The sequence below is a fragment of the Salmo trutta genome, chromosome 10, assembly GCF_901001165.1.
Source record: "Salmo trutta chromosome 10, fSalTru1.1, whole genome shotgun sequence".
Classification (NCBI taxonomy): Eukaryota; Metazoa; Chordata; class Actinopteri; order Salmoniformes; family Salmonidae; genus Salmo; species Salmo trutta.
Genome location: NC_042966.1, coordinates 32,777,953 through 32,799,075, shown reverse-complemented (window position 1 = coordinate 32,799,075; position 21,123 = coordinate 32,777,953). Strand labels below are relative to the sequence as shown.

At 42.1% G+C, this 21,123-nt stretch overlaps 3 protein-coding genes across 4 annotated transcripts in view; 2 read left to right on the top strand and 1 right to left on the bottom strand.

Moving 5' to 3' along the window:
* morn4 (MORN repeat containing 4) overlaps nucleotides 1-2,433 on the top strand; it is a 21,928-nt gene extending 19,495 nt beyond the window's left edge. Inside the window, exon 6 of the transcript XR_003879765.1 lies at nucleotides 2,160-2,433. The gene's annotated coding sequence lies outside the window, so the exon portion shown is untranslated. The remainder of the gene's footprint in view (nucleotides 1-2,159) is intronic.
* ankrd2 (ankyrin repeat domain 2 (stretch responsive muscle)) overlaps nucleotides 1-15,055 on the bottom strand; it is an 18,106-nt gene extending 3,051 nt beyond the window's left edge. Inside the window, exons 1-7 of the mRNA XM_029765344.1 lie at nucleotides 14,765-15,055; nucleotides 7,671-7,734; nucleotides 3,073-3,177; nucleotides 2,155-2,295; nucleotides 1,339-1,437; nucleotides 940-1,038; nucleotides 509-607 (exon numbers count right to left, since the gene is read on the bottom strand). Coding sequence (XP_029621204.1) covers nucleotides 509-607; nucleotides 940-1,038; nucleotides 1,339-1,437; nucleotides 2,155-2,295; nucleotides 3,073-3,177; nucleotides 7,671-7,733 — 606 coding nt within the window. The 5' untranslated portion in view covers nucleotide 7,734; nucleotides 14,765-15,055. The remainder of the gene's footprint in view (nucleotides 1-508; nucleotides 608-939; nucleotides 1,039-1,338; nucleotides 1,438-2,154; nucleotides 2,296-3,072; nucleotides 3,178-7,670; nucleotides 7,735-14,764) is intronic.
* On the top strand, nucleotides 9,782-21,123 carry st3gal7 (ST3 beta-galactoside alpha-2,3-sialyltransferase 7). Of its 2 annotated transcripts, XM_029765340.1 has the most exons (8): nucleotides 9,784-10,044; nucleotides 10,601-10,746; nucleotides 10,924-11,044; nucleotides 12,613-12,971; nucleotides 13,275-13,461; nucleotides 15,538-15,678; nucleotides 20,381-20,530; nucleotides 20,717-21,123. In XM_029765340.1, the coding sequence occupies exons 2-8, from the start codon at nucleotides 10,607-10,609 to the stop codon at nucleotides 20,801-20,803; spliced, it is 1,185 nt and encodes a 394-aa protein (XP_029621200.1). In that variant the 5' UTR covers nucleotides 9,784-10,044; nucleotides 10,601-10,606; the 3' UTR covers nucleotides 20,804-21,123. The 2 variants fall into 2 exon arrangements, with proteins under 2 accessions (XP_029621202.1, XP_029621200.1); XM_029765342.1 differs by lacking the exon at nucleotides 15,538-15,678 and having other exon boundaries at nucleotides 9,782-10,044.

Here is a 21,123-nt window from a genome sequence, read left to right as displayed (position 1 = left end):
GAGGAAAGGAATGATAAAAGGTTTTTAAGCACCAATACAAAACTGGCTTACAAAATCATATTAGACCAGGTATGATGCAGTGGCTTACAAAATCATATTAGACCAGGTATGATGCACTGGCTTACAAAATCATATTAGACCAGGTATGATGCACTGGCTTACAAAATCATATTAGACCAGGTATGATGCAGTGGCTTACAAAATCATATTAGACCAGGTATGATGCAGTGGCTTACAAAATCATATTAGACCAGGTATGATGCACTGGCTTACAAAATCATATTAGACCAGGTATGATGCAGTGGCTTACAAAATCATATTAGACCAGGTATGATGCACTGGCTTACAAAATCATATTAGACCAGGTATGATGCACTGGCTTACAAAATCATATTAGACCAGGTATGATGCACTGGCTTACAAAATCATATTAGACCAGGTATGATGCACTGGCTTACAAAATCATATTAGACCAGGTATGATGCAGTGAGAAAGCATGACGTCCTACCCTGTCTCTGGCGTTGATTTTGGCTCCACTGTTCAGCAGGTGTCCCACTACGTCAGAATGGCCTGTCCTGGTGGCCACATGGAGAGGGCTGGCCATCAGCTAGGGACGAGAGAGAGAGAGAGAGTTACAGCCAACACGGGCGCATTTCTCCTCATTTCCCCCTCTTCACCGGGATTGATGTGAAATACGTTGTGAAAGATGCTGCAGATAACAATTCCTTGTAGCTGAAATCTTCCCAATTCTACATGTCAAATGACAAATAAACATGTCTGTTCTTAATATATCTTAACCCCACTGAGGACAACCCTGGACTGGTGAAATGATAAGGCCATGGGTAGATGGCCATTCTGTTAGCTGGCTAACTCCATAATGAATGAAATGTCAGTGGCTATAGTCGCACAAAAGCATCATGACACACACCCACGTCTCACCTTGTCCCTGATGTTGAGGTCAGCTCCATATTTCTGGAGGACCTTGATCACAGCTAGACTTCCTCCTCTACAGGCCCAGTGAACAGCTCTGGACTCCAGCTGGAACACACACACAACATGGCCACCTTCGATGTACAATGTCTGAGGCTTAACAACTGACTCATCACCAGCTTTCCATTCCACAGCCCTATAACCTTAGCAATTATACAATTATCAGCGCAATACTTGAGGTTATATAGAGGTTACATGTTGTATATGTGATTCAAAAAAAGTTGTCCATTTGTTCCTTAGCATTGGAGTTAAAAACACAATTATGTCAATTATGTAATTTCATAGCTTTTATCATGGCAACATACATTGACTATAGAACATACAGTATTAATGGCAAGAGTCTCTCACCCGGTCTTTAAAATTGATGTTAGCTCCTTTCTCTAGAAGCTTCTGGATGACGGTGGAGTGTCCCTCGATGGAGGCAAAGTGCAGTGCTGTCCTCCTTAACTGGAAAAATATTTAGTTATGTAAGATGTTGAAATGTTAAAATGATATTTGTTTAAGATAAAAGGTACCATTTTTAAAAAATATATATTTTGTGCTACTGCTACAGTAGTGCAAGGCCATTGCAGATTGCTAGGCCACAATCATTTCAATTTACCTCTTGGACATTACAGTTGAACTTTGAACTATTGAGGCCAGATCTTTCAACAAGTAAATACATATATTTTGTGAAGTGAAGTCACATGCCTGGATTTTAACCTTTGTTTTGAGCCTTTTCCAGAAATGGGAATTAGACCAAAAATTAAAGCAATTGTCTGAGGATCGTGCTAGATCGTTCGGTGTAAAAGTAATCGTTCTATGTAAAAGCTTAATAAAGGTTAAAATCCAGATCACGTGACATAATAAGTTGACCGTATACCATACAGACTAGTACTTTCCTCATCACTGAAATTGGGGTCTCCTCCATCTTCCAGATATTTCTCCACCACTTTGAGTTTACCCTGAGTCGCTGCCTTCATGAAGTCAAAAGTGTCTACAGGTCCTAACTGACAAACACAGAGACCCATAAAAACGTGTTTGTGTTACTCTCTGGGACTTAGCAATTGATCCAGAATCAGCAAACCCTGGTCCCACTCTTCAAAATGACAAACAGAGTATATTCTGCATTGTTCCGGTCATCAAAAATAAATATTGCTAAATATGATATAAATTTTGCCTCACCACAGGTATGTCCATGGCCACCTTGGATGAGGACCCCGACTTCTTCAACTTCCTCCTCTGGCAGATCTCCTTGATGCTCTCTGGTCCTCCCTGATCAACTATCTTCCCCTCTGAAAATGAATTCCTCTCTCTCTCCTCTGGCTAGGGGAGACAAGATGGTGGTCAGAAGATTAGATTCTACTCTCATACAGACTGACTCAGAATTGGTACCCCCTTTCTCTCTCTCTCTCTCTCTACCTTGACATAATAACAACAATAAAGAATACGACTGCCAAAACACGACACGAGATAGATTACATTCATCGTGTAATGAATGATATCTAATATTGTCTTAACTATTTAAAGTATTACTATTCGCTCATTCTTCATACACCAGCCCTAGTCTGGTATGAGTGACTGGCCTCCCTTCCTTTGTTTTGTGTCTAGTGTAAACCAACAGCTGTTTGAACAGTAGCTAGCCTCCACCTGATTTACTACAGGGGAGAGAAGGGGAGAGGGGGTGAGAGGGTCAGGTCAGTGCCTGGAAAAGCAGAGATGCCAGGGGCTCATGTTGAAGTGGCTAATGGCCAGATACATTCATAGCATGGTAACCTCATAGCCTGGTTGTGATTGTAAATGAGAACATGTTCTCAGCAAAATATCTGGTAATAGAACAATGATGTTGGCACTAACCAACCTTGGGGAAATAGAAACAGCCTCTTGCGATAGATGTGAATAGGTTGTGTGTTCTTCATAAAATACAGGTGAATAGAATCAAATATTGTCTCAATAACAAGCCTGGTAAAAGAGAGCTAAGTAGAATGTATTGACATGAAACTATTCCTGGATTTAGAATGTAGGATTCACAGACTAATGGAACTGAGGGTGAGCACATAACCAAATGTATCAGAAGTTTATTTATTTTTCCTTTGACTTTACCTGGATGCTTTCAACATTGTGATTGGTGGGTTCACTGCCTGGTTCTTCCTGTTCAGGTGTGTCCCACTTTATATGTCCCAGCTTCACTGCTCGCGCTCTGCGACGCTGGTTAATAGCATAGAAATAATATTCAAATCATAACTCACCTTAATATACTTTACAATTAAAACAGAAATGCAAAAATAGAAAGACAAGCAAAACATTCTTTTCCATTTGTAGAAAACCTGCATAACCCTTCTGTGCCTGCAGTAAAGTACTTATGTTTACAGTTTCTTTAACCGCTTTGGAACTATTTTCACAAGTATGTGGTGAATTTTAAAAACTGTTTGTACAAAACTCCAAATTGGCAACACTCGTAAAGCAGCCATTTTACAATCAAAACCTTTCATTGTGCATTCATTTTGTTTGCAGACATCTTTCACCACACAACCATTGATCCAAAATCTAAGTCTACTGTGAAATATAATGAGTACATTGGTTTAATCACCAAAACACAACATAATGATATCTTCTCAGTTTAGTCATTTGAACAACCAGCTAATCCAATAGCAACAAATTGCCCTTTGAATGTAGTAAGCTACAGTACTGTAAAGTGCAATACATTACACTGTGTTTTACATCACTTGCACTACCCATTAAAATGGACTAAACATCACCGTTCCATAATTTCTATCCCATGTGTGATCAAAGGTGTGGTCATTGGACACATCTTTCATCATGTAATCAAATGAAAGAAATTAAGGAAACAATGTTTAGCAGCACTAGTTTGTATCAAGCCTGTTTTGAGCATTTCGCCCATAGAAAGAATGAACAGTAAATATGTTAATTGTTCATGCACGTGGAGATAAACCTTTTGGCATGGTGAATCCATGGCCTGAAGGAGGGTAGTGTGCTCATGGGGATGGAAATCATACATCTGCCACCTGCATTGTAATCGCCTATTGTATTTTACAGTATTGTAATGTAGTTATGTGTTGTAGTGGTCCTGTACATGGCTCAGTTAGTAAGAGCATGGCACCAGCAGCACCAGAGTTGTGGGTTTTATTCCCACTGGGGTCACATACCAAAATATGTGGACTGTTGTCACTTTGGATGAAAGTGTCTGCTACGTAAATGGCATATATTACGGTATTACAGTGCTGTATTAGCCAGTATTAAAGTACTCTATTGGCCAATGATATTTTAGTAAAGCAGTATGAAATCTCCTGATCAAAAAGACCCCAGAAACGTCATTTTGGACACATGTTTACTGTATAGAGGATGCATTTCTTTCTTGTTTTCGAATTTCTGTATTATTTTCATATTGGTATTGTATTTATTTCTGTATTATTTTCATATTGGTATTGTATTTATTTCTGCACTGTAGGAGCTAAAAATACAAGCATTTCACTGCACCTGCTGTAACATCTACTAATCTGTGTACGCGACCAGTAAACTTTGATTTGTTACATACAGTACATCTCTGATCTTGTCAATAACAGATTTTTATTTAATTTACTGTGAAGTAAAATCATAATAGTCATCGTCATAGTAGTACATTCAAGAGTGGCGCAGCGATCTAAGGCACTGCATCTCAGCGCTTGAGGCATCACTACAGTGTCACTACAGACAGCCTGGTTCGAATCCATGCTGTATCACAACTGGCCATGATTGGGAGTCCCATAGGGCGGCGCATAATCTGCCCCGTGTCGTCCGGGTTTGGCCGGTGTAGGCCGTCATTGTAAATAATAATTTGTTCTTAACTGACTTGCCTAGTTAAAATTACAATAATTAATATATAATACTTTTTATGTTTCTACTTTACAGACATACATTTTAATGATTTAGTTCACTAAATCTGTAGTAGACAAGCCCGTTTAACATTTGTAGGTTTACCAAACAGTTAAGTGATTATCGATTAAGTAATAGTAAAATGTATTTTACTAAAATAATCATATCAAAAGTAACGTGAGCATTGCATTGTGAAAGGCAATTGCTTTATATGAACATGTATTGTAATGTAGTGGGTGCGTGCTGGTGGCAGGGAAGTCAGGCGCAGGAGAACGAACTTGGTGTAAACGGAGTCGTTTAATAAGTGCTCACAAAACTCAGAAAACCAAAATATGTAAAATAATACAAGTGGGTACAAAACCCGTCACACACCAGAACATAACTTCCACATATCATACAAACAAACAATCACCGACAAGGACATGAGGGGGAACAGAGGGTTAAATACACAACATATAATTGATGGGATTGGAACCAGGTGTGAAGGAAGACAAGACAAAACCAATGGAAAATGAAAAATGAATCAGCGATGGCTAGAAGGTCGGTGACGTCGACCGCCGAACAAGGAGAGGGACCGACTTCGGCGGAAGTCGTGACATGTAACGTGAAACATTTCTAGATAAAACACTGATTAAGTTTTGTGAAAAAGTGACTTATGATTTTGTGTGTTGTACTTAGTCAATTGAAAATGTGTTTAAAGTTTTGGAACAATTTCCTGTTTGATGATCTGTTTTGCATTTTGTACCACATGCTTGCACTAAATATTGCACTAAAGCGATGAACAAAACTGTAACATGAGATTAGTGGTAAATATAATGTATAACTAACAAGCTAATTGCCCTCTAGTGCTGAACTGCTGGTGTAAGAAAGTATAAATTAAGTCATTCATTAAAATCTGTGAATCCCAAATCTGTCTGCTTGCAGAGGAAGGTGAGATTTAACTCTGCGCTCTCCCTGGAGGCAGTATCAAGCCATCTGTTGAGGGGCATGGATCATAGAGGAATCTACAAGAACACTTGTCCATGCAATATCATGTATTTTTGCATGGAATATTCAAATGAATTCAAATGAATATTCAAACTGAAATGATGATATTAGAACGGTAAAAACATGAACAAATATAGACAAAAATCCTGAAGTAAAATCCTTGCAGACACCATGACATACAAATGTCTATGAAAGTCTATGAAACAAAATACATGTATAATCAAGGACATTACTTTATTTATAATTCAGTAATTACTTGGTTTCATGTATTAGTTGTAAAGATGTAGCAATGTACTATAGATAGCCTACTGTAGGTCAGAGGTCAGGCTGTTAAGTTAATAAGCTGTAAACTATTTTAGAAGCAGCAAAGGGTCTCGTGGTTATAGATACCTCAGTTAACTATAGGTCACACCAGGGGGAGAACTGCCCCCTCTCATTGAAGCCATGAAGTTCATGGCCGACCAGAGAACTGCAGGCTGTTGTTTTCAGAAAGTTTTCAGAAAGCAGGATCCACCTATGTACTGAATGGGAAAATGGCAATCTTCGTGGTCAATACTTGTGTGAATAAAATTAAAATCAGAAGACAGTCCCGGTATCAATTATTGCTTCTATTACACCAGATGTACAGTATGTCCTTGAACGAATTATAAAACAATCTCACAAAGAACAAGTTAAAAGGATACATGTGTTGCTACCGGCAGCCTGCAGTCCCCGGTCGGACTTAAACTTGAGATAATCAATGAGTTTGAGCAGTCGTTCACCCCACTTCCTGAAGTAGCTCAAACTGTGCAATTTATTTATTTATTGAGAATCCCCCCACACCCCCAAGAGACGCCATCTTGGCAAGCTAAAACCGACTTCCTGAGCTTTAAATGTGCCATTGAGTCTTCACATAGGAATGAATGGTGTGACGTCATTGATGGCTTTGTCCATTCTTATACAGTCAATGGGTCACACATAGTCACACAGTCACAGCAAAGGCTAGCTCAGGTCACTCAGCCTCACACAGTTTACACCAGCTAATGCAAGTGCATGTATGTGCGGGTGTGTGTACACATGTTTGTGTCTATGTTAATATGTACAGTTGGATACGTGATTGTTTTAAAGGCCCAGATATTTTCCTGTGTTTTATATAATTTCCACACTATGAGGTTGAAATAATACTGTGAAATTGTGAAAATTATGATAAAGCCCTTTTAGTGTAAGAGCTGTTTGAAAAGATCTCCTGAAATTTCAGCCTGTTTTGGTGGGATGGAGTTTTGGCCTTCCATGGTAACATCACCATGCTGTATATTAGTTAATAGACCAATAAGAAAGAGAGTTCCAAACCTCTCTGCCAATAACAGATCGTTTTCAGTTTTCCCTTCCTTATTCAGTCCTAGTATAATTCTTGCTTGAGAAATTTGCTTCAAAGCTATTTTTGTTTATTTCTGACCATTTTAATTGAAAACAACTGTTTCCCAGAAAATATTTGATATTGAGATAGAAAAGGCTGCATTGGACCTTTAAATACTCATCTGTGGCTAAATATGATGACATTATTTGAGCTCTAAGGCAACTTTCTCAATGTAAAACATTTGTCTGTTATGTCATGAATCGGATTCAGCCTTGATGCTCTAAAGTATACAACCTCGCAGGTCAGTGTCCCACTAGCCATATCAATAGAGTGCTCCCTTTCATTTGTTTTCCTGGATAGTCACCCGTTGAAGTGTCCTGGGGTAAGGACTTTTTTTTTTAATACACCATTGTTGTTTATGATAACGCAATGACATGTTACCTATTTACTACTGGAATGCATCTTGAATTTAAAACTGTCTAAATAACTGATAATTTCCCCCTACCTCAGACTTCTTGAGGTCCAGTTCTGCTGTCACATTGGAAGCCCACTGCACATCCTCCTCCATACTGAGGTGTCCGTTCAGGGTTGAAATGGAAACAAAACGACAGAAACACAACCTGTGGTTGAAACAACTTCACAATTCTCACTTCCAATTTACATCTAACAGTTCTAACAGCTGAATAGCAAACAGATTGTCTGTCTAAACGTCAGTATTCCTGCTCAGGGGACCGGTTGGTTACTAGCTGGGATGTGGCAGTCCAGATGATCTTATACTTCCTAATTGGAATGCCAGGCTCACCAGGGGCATTGTGAAATCCTAGTAGACAGGTCTACTACTGTAGACCTGGAGCGCGTGTGTGTGTGCATGTGTGTGACCCCCCCACCCCCTTACACACACACGCTCTAGAGGTATGAGCACAGGGTGCGTTTGTTGCCCCTGTGCCAGCCCTGTTAGCTGTCGTTTCACAAGGCCTCCAGACTCCAGGCCTGTAAACACACAGTTTTGGACGATTACGTTATTTATAAGTGCGTCAAGTGACACCTTGTAAATATCGGCAAGACTCATACTGTGAAGCAACCAATCAGAGACCGGCGTCGCAGATCGTCCTTTATGGATGCAGTTTGACACAAATATCAGTAGGTTTATCAGTCTGTAGCAAAAGCCTTTGTATGTTGCAAATGTTGTTCACAGTTCCCTGACCCCCCCCCCCCCCACACACACACACACACACACACCACACCACCCTTTCACATGCACACCTTTGAAAAGCAGTTGATAGCAAAGGTCAGGCTAAAATACTGAGCAGCCCACCACCAGAGCATGCTACTTATCTGAGCTGTAATAAATGTGTGATCCAGCAGGATGAGTCATGGTGATTGATATAAATCTCAGGTTAAGAGGACATTAGAGAGCAGTAAATAAATATAGGTATTACTTAGGCTGTGTGTGTGTGTGACATCACCAGAACACATGGGCCGAGAGCAGTGCACAGAACAAGCCTCAATATGAGTATGCCTTCGTGCTCAGACGGATCAATGTAAAAAGGCATGTACAAAAGTTATTACATTTGTACAGATGGCCCCGTATTTACGCACATACACTACCGTTCAAAAGTTTAGGGTCACTTAGAAATGTCCTTGTTTTTGAAAGAAAAGCACAGCGCAAACTGGCTCTAACCAGAATAGAAAGAGGAGTGGGAGGCCCCGGTGCACAACTGAGCAAGAGGACAAGTACATTAGAGTGTCTAGCTTGAGAAACAGATGCCTCACAAGTCCTCAACTGGCAGCTTCATGAAATAGTACCCGCAAAACACCAGTCTCAACGTCAACAGTGAAGAGGCGACTCCGGGATGCTGGCCTTCTAGGCAGAGTTGCAAAGAAAAAGCCATATCTCAGACTGGCCAATACAAATAAATGATTAAGATGGGCAAAAGAACACAGACACTGGACAGAGGAATTCTGCCTAGAAGTCCAGCATCCCGGAGTCGCCTCTTCACTGTTGACATTGAGACTGGTGTTTTGCGGGCACTATTTAATGAAGTTAGATACTCAACTAGTCTAAAGTGGCCAGTTTTATTGCTTCTTCATTTAGAACAAAAGTTTTCACCTGTGCTAACATAATTGCAAAAGGGTTTTCTAATGATCAATTCGCCTTTTAAAATGATAAACTTGGATTAGCTAACACAACGTGCCATTGGAACACAGGAGTGATGGTTGCTGATAATGGGTCTCTGTACCCCTATGTAGATATTCCATTAAAAATCTGTTGTTTCCAGCTACAATAGTCATTTACAACATTAACAATGTCTACACTGTATTTCTGAGCAATTTTATGTTATTTTAATAGCCCAAAAATGTGCTTTTCTTTAAAAAACACGGACATTTCTAAGTGACTCCAAACTTTTGAACGGTAGTTTACGTTAGCATACACACACACACACACACACACACACACACACACACACACACACACACACACACACACACACACACACACACACACACACACACACACACCGGCTGTTATTCCTGTGAGCCTGACCGTCTTACTGTGTAACAGTAGGTGAATTATTAATTTTCAGTTAGGAAGGAGGAGGCAGAGTTCACTGGTGCATCAAGAGCATAACACACTCTCTGACACAGATGTAGAATCAGCTCACCCTCACCTTCATCTTAACGTTTACCACAAGTAGTACAAACACAAAACCGACCTTAGATCAGCGGTTAGGGACATCTTCAGTTTAGTGTGGCAGCCATTTTAGCTGATTAGAGTAATTTGCCTTCTTGTCGTCACCAGAGCATGGAGGACAGAAGAACCCCACAGACAACTGCTGTCTACAGACTTTCTCTAACATCTCTGAGCCCCTAGTCTTCAGGTAGGTATTTCTCTTTTATTTTTCTTATATAAAATATTTAGAATTGTTCTATTCAACCTTCATTTAGCCAAGTTTGTCACTGAGATATGTCTTTGTTAAGTTTACTAATGGCTGTGAAGAGTTAGCTAGCAACAGCAACCTTCAGTCAATATTGTCAATGTCTTGGTGTGGATAGATTTAATGGATTTCAGGACAAGCACAGAAAAATAGGATCTCATCCCTAACCTTCCTGGTGTGACACTAACCCTATAACAATTTGAAGGGTGTTTATTTTTGCCCTGTAATGGAAATGCATTTATTGCATAGCCCAACTCTCACTGAGACACCTGCAGGGAATGGGGTAACAGACAGAAACACCATTGTCCAGCAAGGGCACAGCAACAGCTTTTTTCACAATGTCAGCTCCAGGACTCGAACCAAAAACCTTGCGGTTACTGGCACAACGCTTTAACCTCAAGGCTACCTGCCACCCCTGCTGCATGGCCACAATCTGTCTGAACCCTAACCCTAGCCACAAGCCCAATCCTGATCCTACCTTTCCCTGGTCTGACCCCAGGTCAGCATGGTGACTCTGAAACACCTTAGTGTGGAGGACCCAGATGACTACAGCTCTCCTCCGGTGCCTGATGCTGACTTCACTGAGATAACACCTGTTACACACAGGAGACCTACACCTGGCACCAGGGAGATGCTACTCAGCAGGTGTGGCTCTGTGTGTGTGTGTGTGTGTGTGTGTGTGTGTGTGTGTGTGTGTGTGTGTGTGTGTGTGTGTGTGTGTGTGTGTCTGTGTGTGTGTGTGTGTGTGTGTGTGTGTGTGTGTGTGTGTGTGTGTGTGTGTGTGTGTGTGTGTGTCATTCATGTATATCCTTTCTATTCCAGGACTAACAACCTAGCCTTGAGTCTGGTGCTGCTGGTGGGATGCTACTCTGCTGTCCTGGTCCCTGCTCTTATACCTTCAGACCCTCTGTCAGGGGCTAATGACAACCAACACACTGACATGGTATTGAACACACACAAAAGCACATGAATACATGAATACATACAGTTGAAGTCGGAGGTTTACATACACCTTAGCCAAATACATAACTCAGTTTTTCACAATTCCTGACATTTAATCCTTGTACAAATTCCATGTTTTAGGTCAGTTAGTATCACCACTTTATTTTAAGAATGTGAAATGTCAGAATAATAGTAGAGAGAATTATTTATTTCAGCTTTTCATTGCATTCCCAGGGGTCAGAAGTGTACATACACTCAATAAGTATTTGGTAGCATTGCCATTAAATTAACTTGGGTCAAACGTTTGGGTAGCCTTCCACAAGCTTCCTACAATAAGTTGGGTAACTTTTGTCCCATTCCTCCTCACAGAGCTGGTGTAACTGAGTCAGGTTTGTAGGCCTCCTTGCTCGCACATGCTTTTTCAGTTCTGCCCACAAATGTTCTATATGATTGAGGTCAGGGCTTTGTGATGGCCACTCCAATACCTTGACTTTGTTGTCCTTAAGCCATTTTGCCACAACTTTAGAAGTATGCTTGGGGTCATTGTCCATTTGGAAGACCCATTTGCAACCAAGCTTTAACTTCCTGACTGATGTCTTGAGATGTTGCTTCAATATCTCCACATAATTTTCCATCCTCATGATGCCATCCCTCTCCTCTCTCCTCCAGGTCATACTAAACTCCCCCTCCCTCTCCCCTCCTCTCTCCTCTCTCCTCCACGTCTTACTAAACTCCCCTCCCTCTCCCATCTCCTCCCTCCTCCAGGTCTTACTAAACTCCCCCTCCTCCTCCCCTCTCTCCCCCCCCCTCTCCCCTCTCCTCTCTCCTCCAGGTCATACTAAACTCCCCCCCCCCTCTCCCCTCTCCCCTCTCCCCTCTCCTCTCTCCTCCAGGTCACACTAAACTCCCCTTCCCTCTCCCCTCTCCTCTCTCCTCCAGGTCACACTAAACTCCCCTTCCCTCTCCCCTCTCCTCTCTCCTCTCTCCTCCAGGTCACACTAAACTCCCCTCCCTCTCCCCTCTCCTCTCTCCTCTCCTCTCTCCTCCAGGTCATACTAAACTCCCCCTCCCTCTCCCCTCTCCCCTCCCCTCTCCTCTCTCCTCCAGGTCACACTAAACTCCCCCTCCCTCTCCCCTCTCCTCTCTCCTCTCCTCTCTCCTCCAGGTCATACTAAACTCCCCCTCCCTCTCCCCTCTCCCCTCCCCTCTCCTCTCTCCTCCAGGTCACACTAAACTCCCCCTCCCTCTCCCCTCTACACTCTCCTCCAGGTATTACTAAACTCCCCCTCCCTCTCCCTCTCCCCTCTCCTCTCTCCTCCAGGTCACACTAAACTCCCCCTCCCTCTCCCCTCTCCTCACTCCTCCAGGTCATACTAAACTTCCCTCCCTCTCCCCTCTCCCCTCCCCTCTCCTCTCTCCTCCAGGTCACACTAAACTCCCCTTCCCTCTCCCCTCTCCTCTCTCCTCCAGGTCATACTAAACTCCCCCTCCCTCTCCCCTCTCCCCTCTCCTCTCTCCTCCAGGTCTTGCTAAACTCCCCCTCCCTCTCCCCTCTCCTCTCTCCTCCAGGTATTACTAAACCGCTCTGCCTCCCTGCTTGTGCAGCCCTGCCATCCGGGCTGGTGTGTGTCTCGTCTCCTCTCCCTGGACTCCTCTCCAGACCTCCAGGACATCCCTGTGTTCCTCCAGCCGGGGATTGCAGCAAACAGGCCTATTCCCTGGGACTTGTCTCCTCCCCTGGGCCTCCAGGGCTGTGACGAGAGGGTGGCTAGGGCCTTGGCCTCTCTAACTCATCCCGGCCTGCCCCCATCCCTGGAGGGGAGAGGTAGGGGTGGGGGCTGTAGGAGGTGTGTGGTGGTGGGCAGTGGAGGGGTGCTACATGGCAGCCACCTGGGATCCCATATCGACCAGTATGATGTCATCATCAGGTGAATGACCAATCAAACAAACAATCAATGTAATTGTAAAAGAAGCACGATCTTTTTAAATCAGATAATATTTTCCATGACCCCTTCTGTTTCTGATATTATAACCAATCCCGGTTTTAGTATTCCAGACGGCTAAAATAAATACATCAAAGCAACGAAACTAACCTCTACCACTCCTGGTCACTAAGGGGATATACTGGATTAGATTTGTATTGTCTGAAGCTGTGTCTTCCTGCTTCTCCTCTCTCACCTCCTTCCCCTCCTCTTTCTCCTTCCCCTTCACACTCTTCTCTGTCCTCTCAGGATGAACAACGCCCCAGTGTCAGGGTTTGAGAGGGACGCAGGCTCCCGGACCACTGTCCGTCTGATGTACCCAGAGGGAGCTCCCCTTTCCCCCAGCGAGTACAGACACACCTCCCTGGTTACCCTGGTGGTCTACAAGTGCCTGGACCTGGACTGGCTCACCTCTGTCATCACCAAACAGCCTCTGGTGGGAATGTGTTTACTTCCTGTTTGTTTTCCTGTTTGTCTGTTTGATGATTTCTAAAGTAGCTTCTATACATTCTGCTGTCCGTTACTTTCCGTTACAGTTACTACTTACCTGTCCAAGATTTTTATCAGTAATGTAACTTTTGGATTACCCTAACATAATCTGCACTTTCAGTTACTGCATTTGGTATGCTATCATAGTGGTCTTTGACTTGTTGTCAGACTCACTCAGGTGGAATAAACTTAAAGGTCAACTGCACTTCCTGATTTGGCCTTGTTTTTCATCAATGGTCATTAAGAAATGCTAGCAGCCATGAGAGAAGGCAAACGAGAGTTGTGTTGGGGGTGTGGTTTGATGTGGGTGTTTCATGGGTGTGTCTTTGCCATTCAATCAAAACCTATAAGGACAGTAGCTAGCCAGTTTGAGTTTAAACATTATTGAAAGAAAGCCGGCAACCTGCATCAAACATGTCACGTTTGCTTGATTATGAGCTAGCTAGCTAACATTAGTTAGCAGGGATCAAACCTGTCTTCAGGTGCAACGTTAGATATGCAAATCTTCCTCTCCCGTTATATGTTAAGGAGAGGCTATATATGTAGCTAGATACTTCACAGTATTATAGCCTAGTGTCATAGTGGCAAAGCCTATCAAAGAATGACATGTAGCTAGCTAGCCCTTGATCATGACTCTCAGTTCCATTACATTACACATAAGAGTCATTGGACGAAGGTGTTTTGTTAAGAGCCCCGATGCTCAATCGTAACATTGCTTGCGGTACGATTTTAGAAGCATAAGGTCCTTATATTTCATATAATTTTCAAAAAACAAAAGGTTAAATTGATACACTGCTTGATAGGGTTAGTGTTCCCACACAGCCATATCTCCATGTTACATCATTTGTTTACGGAAGACAAGAGGCGACCGTTGTGCAAATTAGCTATCTAGTATGCTCCGCACAACTATGTACGCGTAACTTGGGAAGTGTAGCGGAAGTGTAGTTTGGTCAGATGGAGGCTCCATAGCTGTATGGATCTGTGCAAAACTGCTACAGTAAGTGTATTTGTTTTATTTGAAGGATTTTTTCTGACTGATAAAAGACAAGGGCCATAATGTTTCGAAAGCTGTATCTCAAGCGATGATTATTGATGTTTCTAAACGTTAAAACACAGCGTCGGGACTGTAGTTCACATGAGGCAGTTGTAAGCAAAGCTAATTGCTGAGAACTACAGGGAAAAGGCAGAATGGCGCCTAATGTTTTCGAGAGCTATAACTAGCTAGCTATAAACAAAATGTAGCTACTTACCAACAGCACACCAGTCTCAGGTTTGATGGTTGACACCCCAAGTAGAAGACAGTCAGATTTAATCCATATCCTGGCCATCTGCCTAAGATTGTTGAACAACTTTATGGAAGCCCATTTTCACTAGAGTAGATATTTCCTGAGCAAGGGCAAGTACTAACCACTGTCTGGGGAAGACTTTCCAGTGGGCGAGTTCGTTGCCCTGGGTGTGCAGGGTTTGCTAATTTTCAACCATTCCATTTGTCCTCTAAGGAGAGATCTGCACCTGCCTAACCTCTGCTGAGAGCCTGTGACACAACTTCCACTTTTGGACGTTAACAAGGCGACACTCCATCTTAACTCCTCCTCTACATTTACTGGATTGGTTGAACAGTGAAAAATATTTTTTTCTTCTTGTCAAGACCAGTATGTAGGGGATATAGTTTCAGGCATTTCTTTGTTTTGCGCCAACTAGGTTACCACCAGACCCATGCAAAGCAAACACGCCCAGTCTTTTCCCAGAAAACACGGTGCCACCACGTGTTAATAGGCAAATGGGGGTATGAATTGTTGACATATTTGTAAACTAACCTTCATTTACTCGTTGTGACACATTCAGACTCTAAACTCCGTTTTAGACCAGGCTGACTTTATGACCAAAATCATCCTATTTGCCCATTCGCAGTCAATTTTCATAAACATTACAAGTAACTGATTACATGCAATTAGTTACTCCCCAAACCTGTCTATGTTTGTGTTCTAGAGCTGTTTCTGCTTCCTGTGGTTGTGTTGTCTAGAGCTGGTGGTCCAAGCTGTGGTTCTGGAGAGACGTTGTGGAGAACATTCCTCTGAAGCCGGAGAACATCCAGATACTTAACACAGAGATCATGCGCAAGACAGGCCTAGCACTTCAGAGATACACACAGCAACAGAGGAAGGTTAGTACTGATACACACAGCAACAGAGGAAGGTTAGTACTACTGATACACACAGCAACAGAGGAAGGTTACTACTACTGATACACACAGCAACAGAGGAAGGTTAGTACTACTGATACACACAGCAACAGAGGAAGGTTACTACTGATACACACAGCAACAGAGGAAGGTTAATACTACTGATACACACAGCAACAGAGGAAGGTTAATACTGATACACACAGCAACAGAGGAAGGTTACTACTACTGATACACACAGCAACAGAGGAAGGTTAGTACTGATACACACAGCAACAGAGGAAGGTTACTACTACTGATACACACAGCAACAGAGGAAGGTTAATACTACTTATACACACAGCAACAGAGGAAGATTACTACTGATACACACAGCAACAGGGGAAGGTTACCACTGATACACACAGCAACAGAGGAAGGTTACTACAACTGATACACACAGCAACAGAGGAAGGTTAATACTACTGATACACACAGCAACAGAGGAAGGTTACTACTACTGATACACACAGCAACAGAGGAAGGTTAATACTGATACACACAGCAACAGAGGAAAGTTAGTACTGATACACACAGCAACAGAGGAAGGTTACTACTACTGATACACACAGCAACAGAGGAAGGTTACTACTACTGATACACACAGCAACAGAGGAAGGTTACTACTGATACACACAGCAACAGAGGAAGGTTAGTACTGATACACACAGCAACAGAGGAAGGTTACTACTACTGATACACACAGCAACAGAGGAAGGTTACTACTACTGATACACACAGCAACAGAGGAAGGTTACTACTGATACACACAGCAACAGAGGAAGGTTAGTACTGATACACACAGCAACAGAGGAAGGTTAATACTACTGATACACACAGCAACAGAGGAAGGTTACTACTACTGATACACACAGCAACAGAGGAAGGTTAGTACTACTGATACACACAGCAACAGAGGAAGGTTACTACTACTGATACACACAGCAACAGAGGAAGGTTACTACTGATACACACAGCAACAGAGGAAGGTTAATACTACTGATACACACAGCAACAGAGGAAGGTTACTACTACTGATACACACAGCAACAGAGGAAGGTTAATACTACTGATACACACAGCAACAGAGGAAGGTTACTACTACTGATACACACAGCAACAGAGGAAGGTTAATACTACTGATACACACAGCAACAGAGGAAGGTTACTACTACTGATACACACAGCAACAGAGGAAGGTTAGTACTGATACACACAGCAACAGAGGAAGGTTACTACTACTGATACACACAGCAACAGAGGAAGGTTACTACTACTGATACACACAGCAACAGAGGAAGGTTAGTACTGATACACACAGCAACAGAGGAAGGTTACTACTACTGATACACACAGCAACAGAGGAAGGTTACTACTACTGATACACACAGCAACAGAGGAAGGTTACTACTACTGATACACACAGCAACAGAGGAAGGTTAATACTACTGATACACACAGCAACAGAGGAAGGTTACTACTACTGATACACACAGCAACAGAGGAAGGTTAGTACTGATACACACAGCAACAGAGGAAGGTTACTACTACTGATACACACAGCAACAGAGGAAGTTTACTACTACTGATACACACAGCAACAGAGGAAGGTTACTACTACTGATACACACAGCAACAGAGGAAGGTTAGTACTGATACACACAGCAACAGAGGAAGGTTACTACTACTGATACACACAGCAACAGAGGAAGGTTACTACTACTGATACACACAGCAACAGAGGAAGGTTAGTACTGATACACACAGCAACAGAGGAAGGTTACTACTACTGATACACACAGCAACAGAGGAAGGTTACTACTACTGATACACATAGCAACAGAGGAAGGTTAATACTACTGATACACACAGCAACAGAGGAAGGTTAGTACTGATACACACAGCAACAGAGGAAGGTTAGTACTGATACACACAGCAACAGAGGAAGGTTACTACTACTGATACACACAGCAACAGAGGAAGGTTACTACTACTGATACACACAGCAACAGAGGAAGGTTAGTACTACCGATACACACAGCAACAGAGGAAGGTTACTACTACTGATACACACAGCAACAGAGGAAGGTTACTACTACTGATACACACAGCAACAGAGGAAGGTTACTACTGATACACACAGCAACAGAGGAAGGTTAGTACTGATACACACAGCAACAGAGGAAGGTTACTACTACTGATACACACAGCAACAGAGGAAGGTTAGTACTACTGATACACACAGCAACAGAGGAAGGTTACTACTACTGATACACACAGCAACAGAGGAAGGTTACTACTACTGATACACACAGCAACAGAGGAAGGTTAATACTGATACACACAGCAACAGAGGAAGGTTAGTACTGATACACACAGCAACAGAGGAAGGTTACTACTACTGATACACACAGCAACAGAGGAAGTTTACTACTACTGATACACACAGCAACAGAGGAAGGTTACTACTACTGATACACACAGCAACAGAGGAAGGTTACTACTGATACACACAGCAACAGAGGAAGATTAATACTACTGATACACACAGCAACAGAGGAAGGTTACTACTGATACACACAGCAACAGAGGAAGGTTAGTACTACTGATACACACAGCAACAGAGGAAGGTTACTACTGATACACATAGCAACAGAGGAAGGTTACTACTACTGATACACACAGCAACAGAGGAAGGTTAATACTACTGATACACACAGCAACAGAGGAAGGTTACTACTACTGATACACACAGCAACAGAGGAAGGTTAGTACTGATACACACAGCAACAGAGGAAGGTTACTACTACTGATACACACAGCAACAGAGGAAGGTTAATACTGATACACACAGCAACAGAGGAAGGTTAATACTACTGATACACACAGCAACAGAGGAAGGTTACTACTACTGATACACACAGCAACAGAGGAAGGTTACTACTACTGATACACACAGCAACAGAGGAAGGTTACTACTACTGATACACATAGCAACAGAGGAAGGTTAGTACTGATACACACAGCAACAGAGGAAGGTTAATACTACTGATACACACAGCAACAGAGGAAGGTTACTACTACTGATACACACAGCAACAGAGGAAGGTTACTACTACTGATACACACAGCAACAGAGGAAGGTTACTAATAATTTTAAAGGACATACAGGTAACTGCCAAAATAATGGAAACACCTGAGTAAATTTGGGATACAAAGTATATTGAAAGCAGGTGCTTACATACAGGTGTGGTTCCTGAGTTAATTAAGAAATTAGCATCCCATCATGCTTAGGATCATGTATAAAAACGCTGTGCAGGCCATTGTTTTTTTCCATTATTTTAGCTACCATGGCTATGCCCCTATAATGAATGGTTTGATTAGCATGAAAACGATGTAAACCATATGCCATGGCCATCTCAATCACCAGATCTCAACCCAATTGAACACATACAGGAGATTCTCCAGCGGCACCATAGACAGTGTTTTCCACCACCATCAACAAAACACCAAATGATGGAATTTCGATCACCTAGCCACAGAAAACCATACAGCCATTTTCCAAAGAAGGAGAGGTGTCACAAAAGTCAGAAATAGCATTAAAATGAATCACTAACCTTTGATGATCTTCACCGGATGGCACTCCCAGGACTCCATGTTAGACAATAAATGTGTGTTTTGTTCGATAAAGTTAATCTTTATGTCCAAAAACCTCATTTGAAATTGGTGCGTTATGTTCAGAAATGCATTGTCTCAAACAAACATCCGGTGAAATTCCAGAGAGCCACATCAAATTACAGAAATACTCATCATAAATATTGATGAAAGATACAAGTGTTATACATAGGATTAAAGATAAACTTATTGTTAATCCAGCCTCTGTGTCAGATTTCAAAAAGGCTCCATGTTAGACAATAAATGTTTGTTTTGTTTGATAAAGTTCATCTTTATGTCCAAATACCTCCTTTTTGTTTGCGCGTTTAGTCCAGTAATCCAAATGCACAAAGCGCGGGCACAAAGTCCAGACGAAAAGTCAAAAAAGTTCCATTAAAGTTAGTAGAAACATGTCAAACGATGTATATAGTCAATCTTTAGAATGTTTTTATCATAAATCTTAATAATATTCCAACCGGACAATTCTGTTGTCATTAGAAAGTTAAGAGAATGAGCGTCACGCTCACGGCCACGCGCGAGACTAAACTAATGTCTTTCAGCTTGACCACTTGTTGAAACAGCTCTTATTCGATCCCCTTTCACAATACAAGCCTGAAACAACTTCTAAAGACTGTTGACATGTACTGGAAGCCTTAGGAAGTGCAATCTGACCCCACAGACACGGGATATTGGATAGGCAATTACTTAAAAAAACTACAAACCTCAGATTTCCTACTTCTGGGTTGGATTTTTCTCAGGTTTTTGCCTGCCATATGAGTTCTGTTATACTCACAGCCATTATTTTAACAGTTTTGGAAACTTTTGAGTGTTTTTTATCCAAATCTATCAATTATATGCATATCCCAGCTTCTGGGCTTGAGTAAAAGGCAGTTTACTTTGGGCACGCTTTTCATCAAAACTTCCCAATGCTGCCCCCTATCTCAATGAAGTTTTAATAAACACTTAATTACCATCCTGTCTTCTCTTCTAGTTGGTTCCTACGTTAGGTGCCAGTGCGGTGGTGATGGCCCTACAGCTGTGTGATGAGGTGAGCCTGGCAGGGTTTGGTTATGACCTGCAGCATCCCGGTGCCAGACTACACTACTATGAGAGTCTATGTATGGACGCCATCAAGGCCCAGGTACACTACAGTATATAAGAGCAGTGGAGAGAGAATGACAAACGCTGATTGTTTGCTGTTCCCATAAAAATATTTGTTTGCTTGTGCTACTAGTAAGGTCCAGGTCAGCGAAGCACTTTTGAATTATATATATTTTTCAAATGAAAGTCTCTTAAGTATCTTCCTGTATTGATTGTCTTTGTCCAGGTGGTACATGATGTGAGTGCTGAGAAACTCTTCCTCAGAGAGCTAGTGGCTGCAGGTGTCTTGACTGACCTCACAGGGGCGTTGTGACAAAGAGACAGTACCAGGGATGGACCCTGTTCTAGCAGTTGTGGTTGGAGGTTAACTGCCTTGCTCAAGGGCAGAATGGCAGATTTTTCCACCTTGCCGGCTCGGGGATTCGAACCAGTGACCTTTATTAACAACCCCTGGTTCCTTTACCTACCATGATGATTCAACCAATCAAGGCTTAATTGAAACATGTACTATTATTATATACTGTATTATGCACTATAAAAATGTATGCACCCATTAATGTAAGTCGCTTTGGATAAAGGTGTCTGCTAAATGTCATATGTAATTATTATATATTAAATGCCCAAAGCAGCCGT

Coding starts and splice junctions, on each gene's coding strand:
- st3gal7 (XM_029765340.1), top strand. CDS start 10,607: ATGGTGACTCTGAAACACCTTAGTGTGGAGGACCCAGATGACTACAGC. Junction 11,045..12,612: donor ACAACCAACACACTGACATG/GTATTGAACACA, acceptor TCTCTCCTCCAG/GTATTACTAAACCGCTCTGC. Junction 15,679..20,380: donor ACACACAGCAACAGAGGAAG/GTTAGTACTGAT, acceptor CTTCTCTTCTAG/TTGGTTCCTACGTTAGGTGC.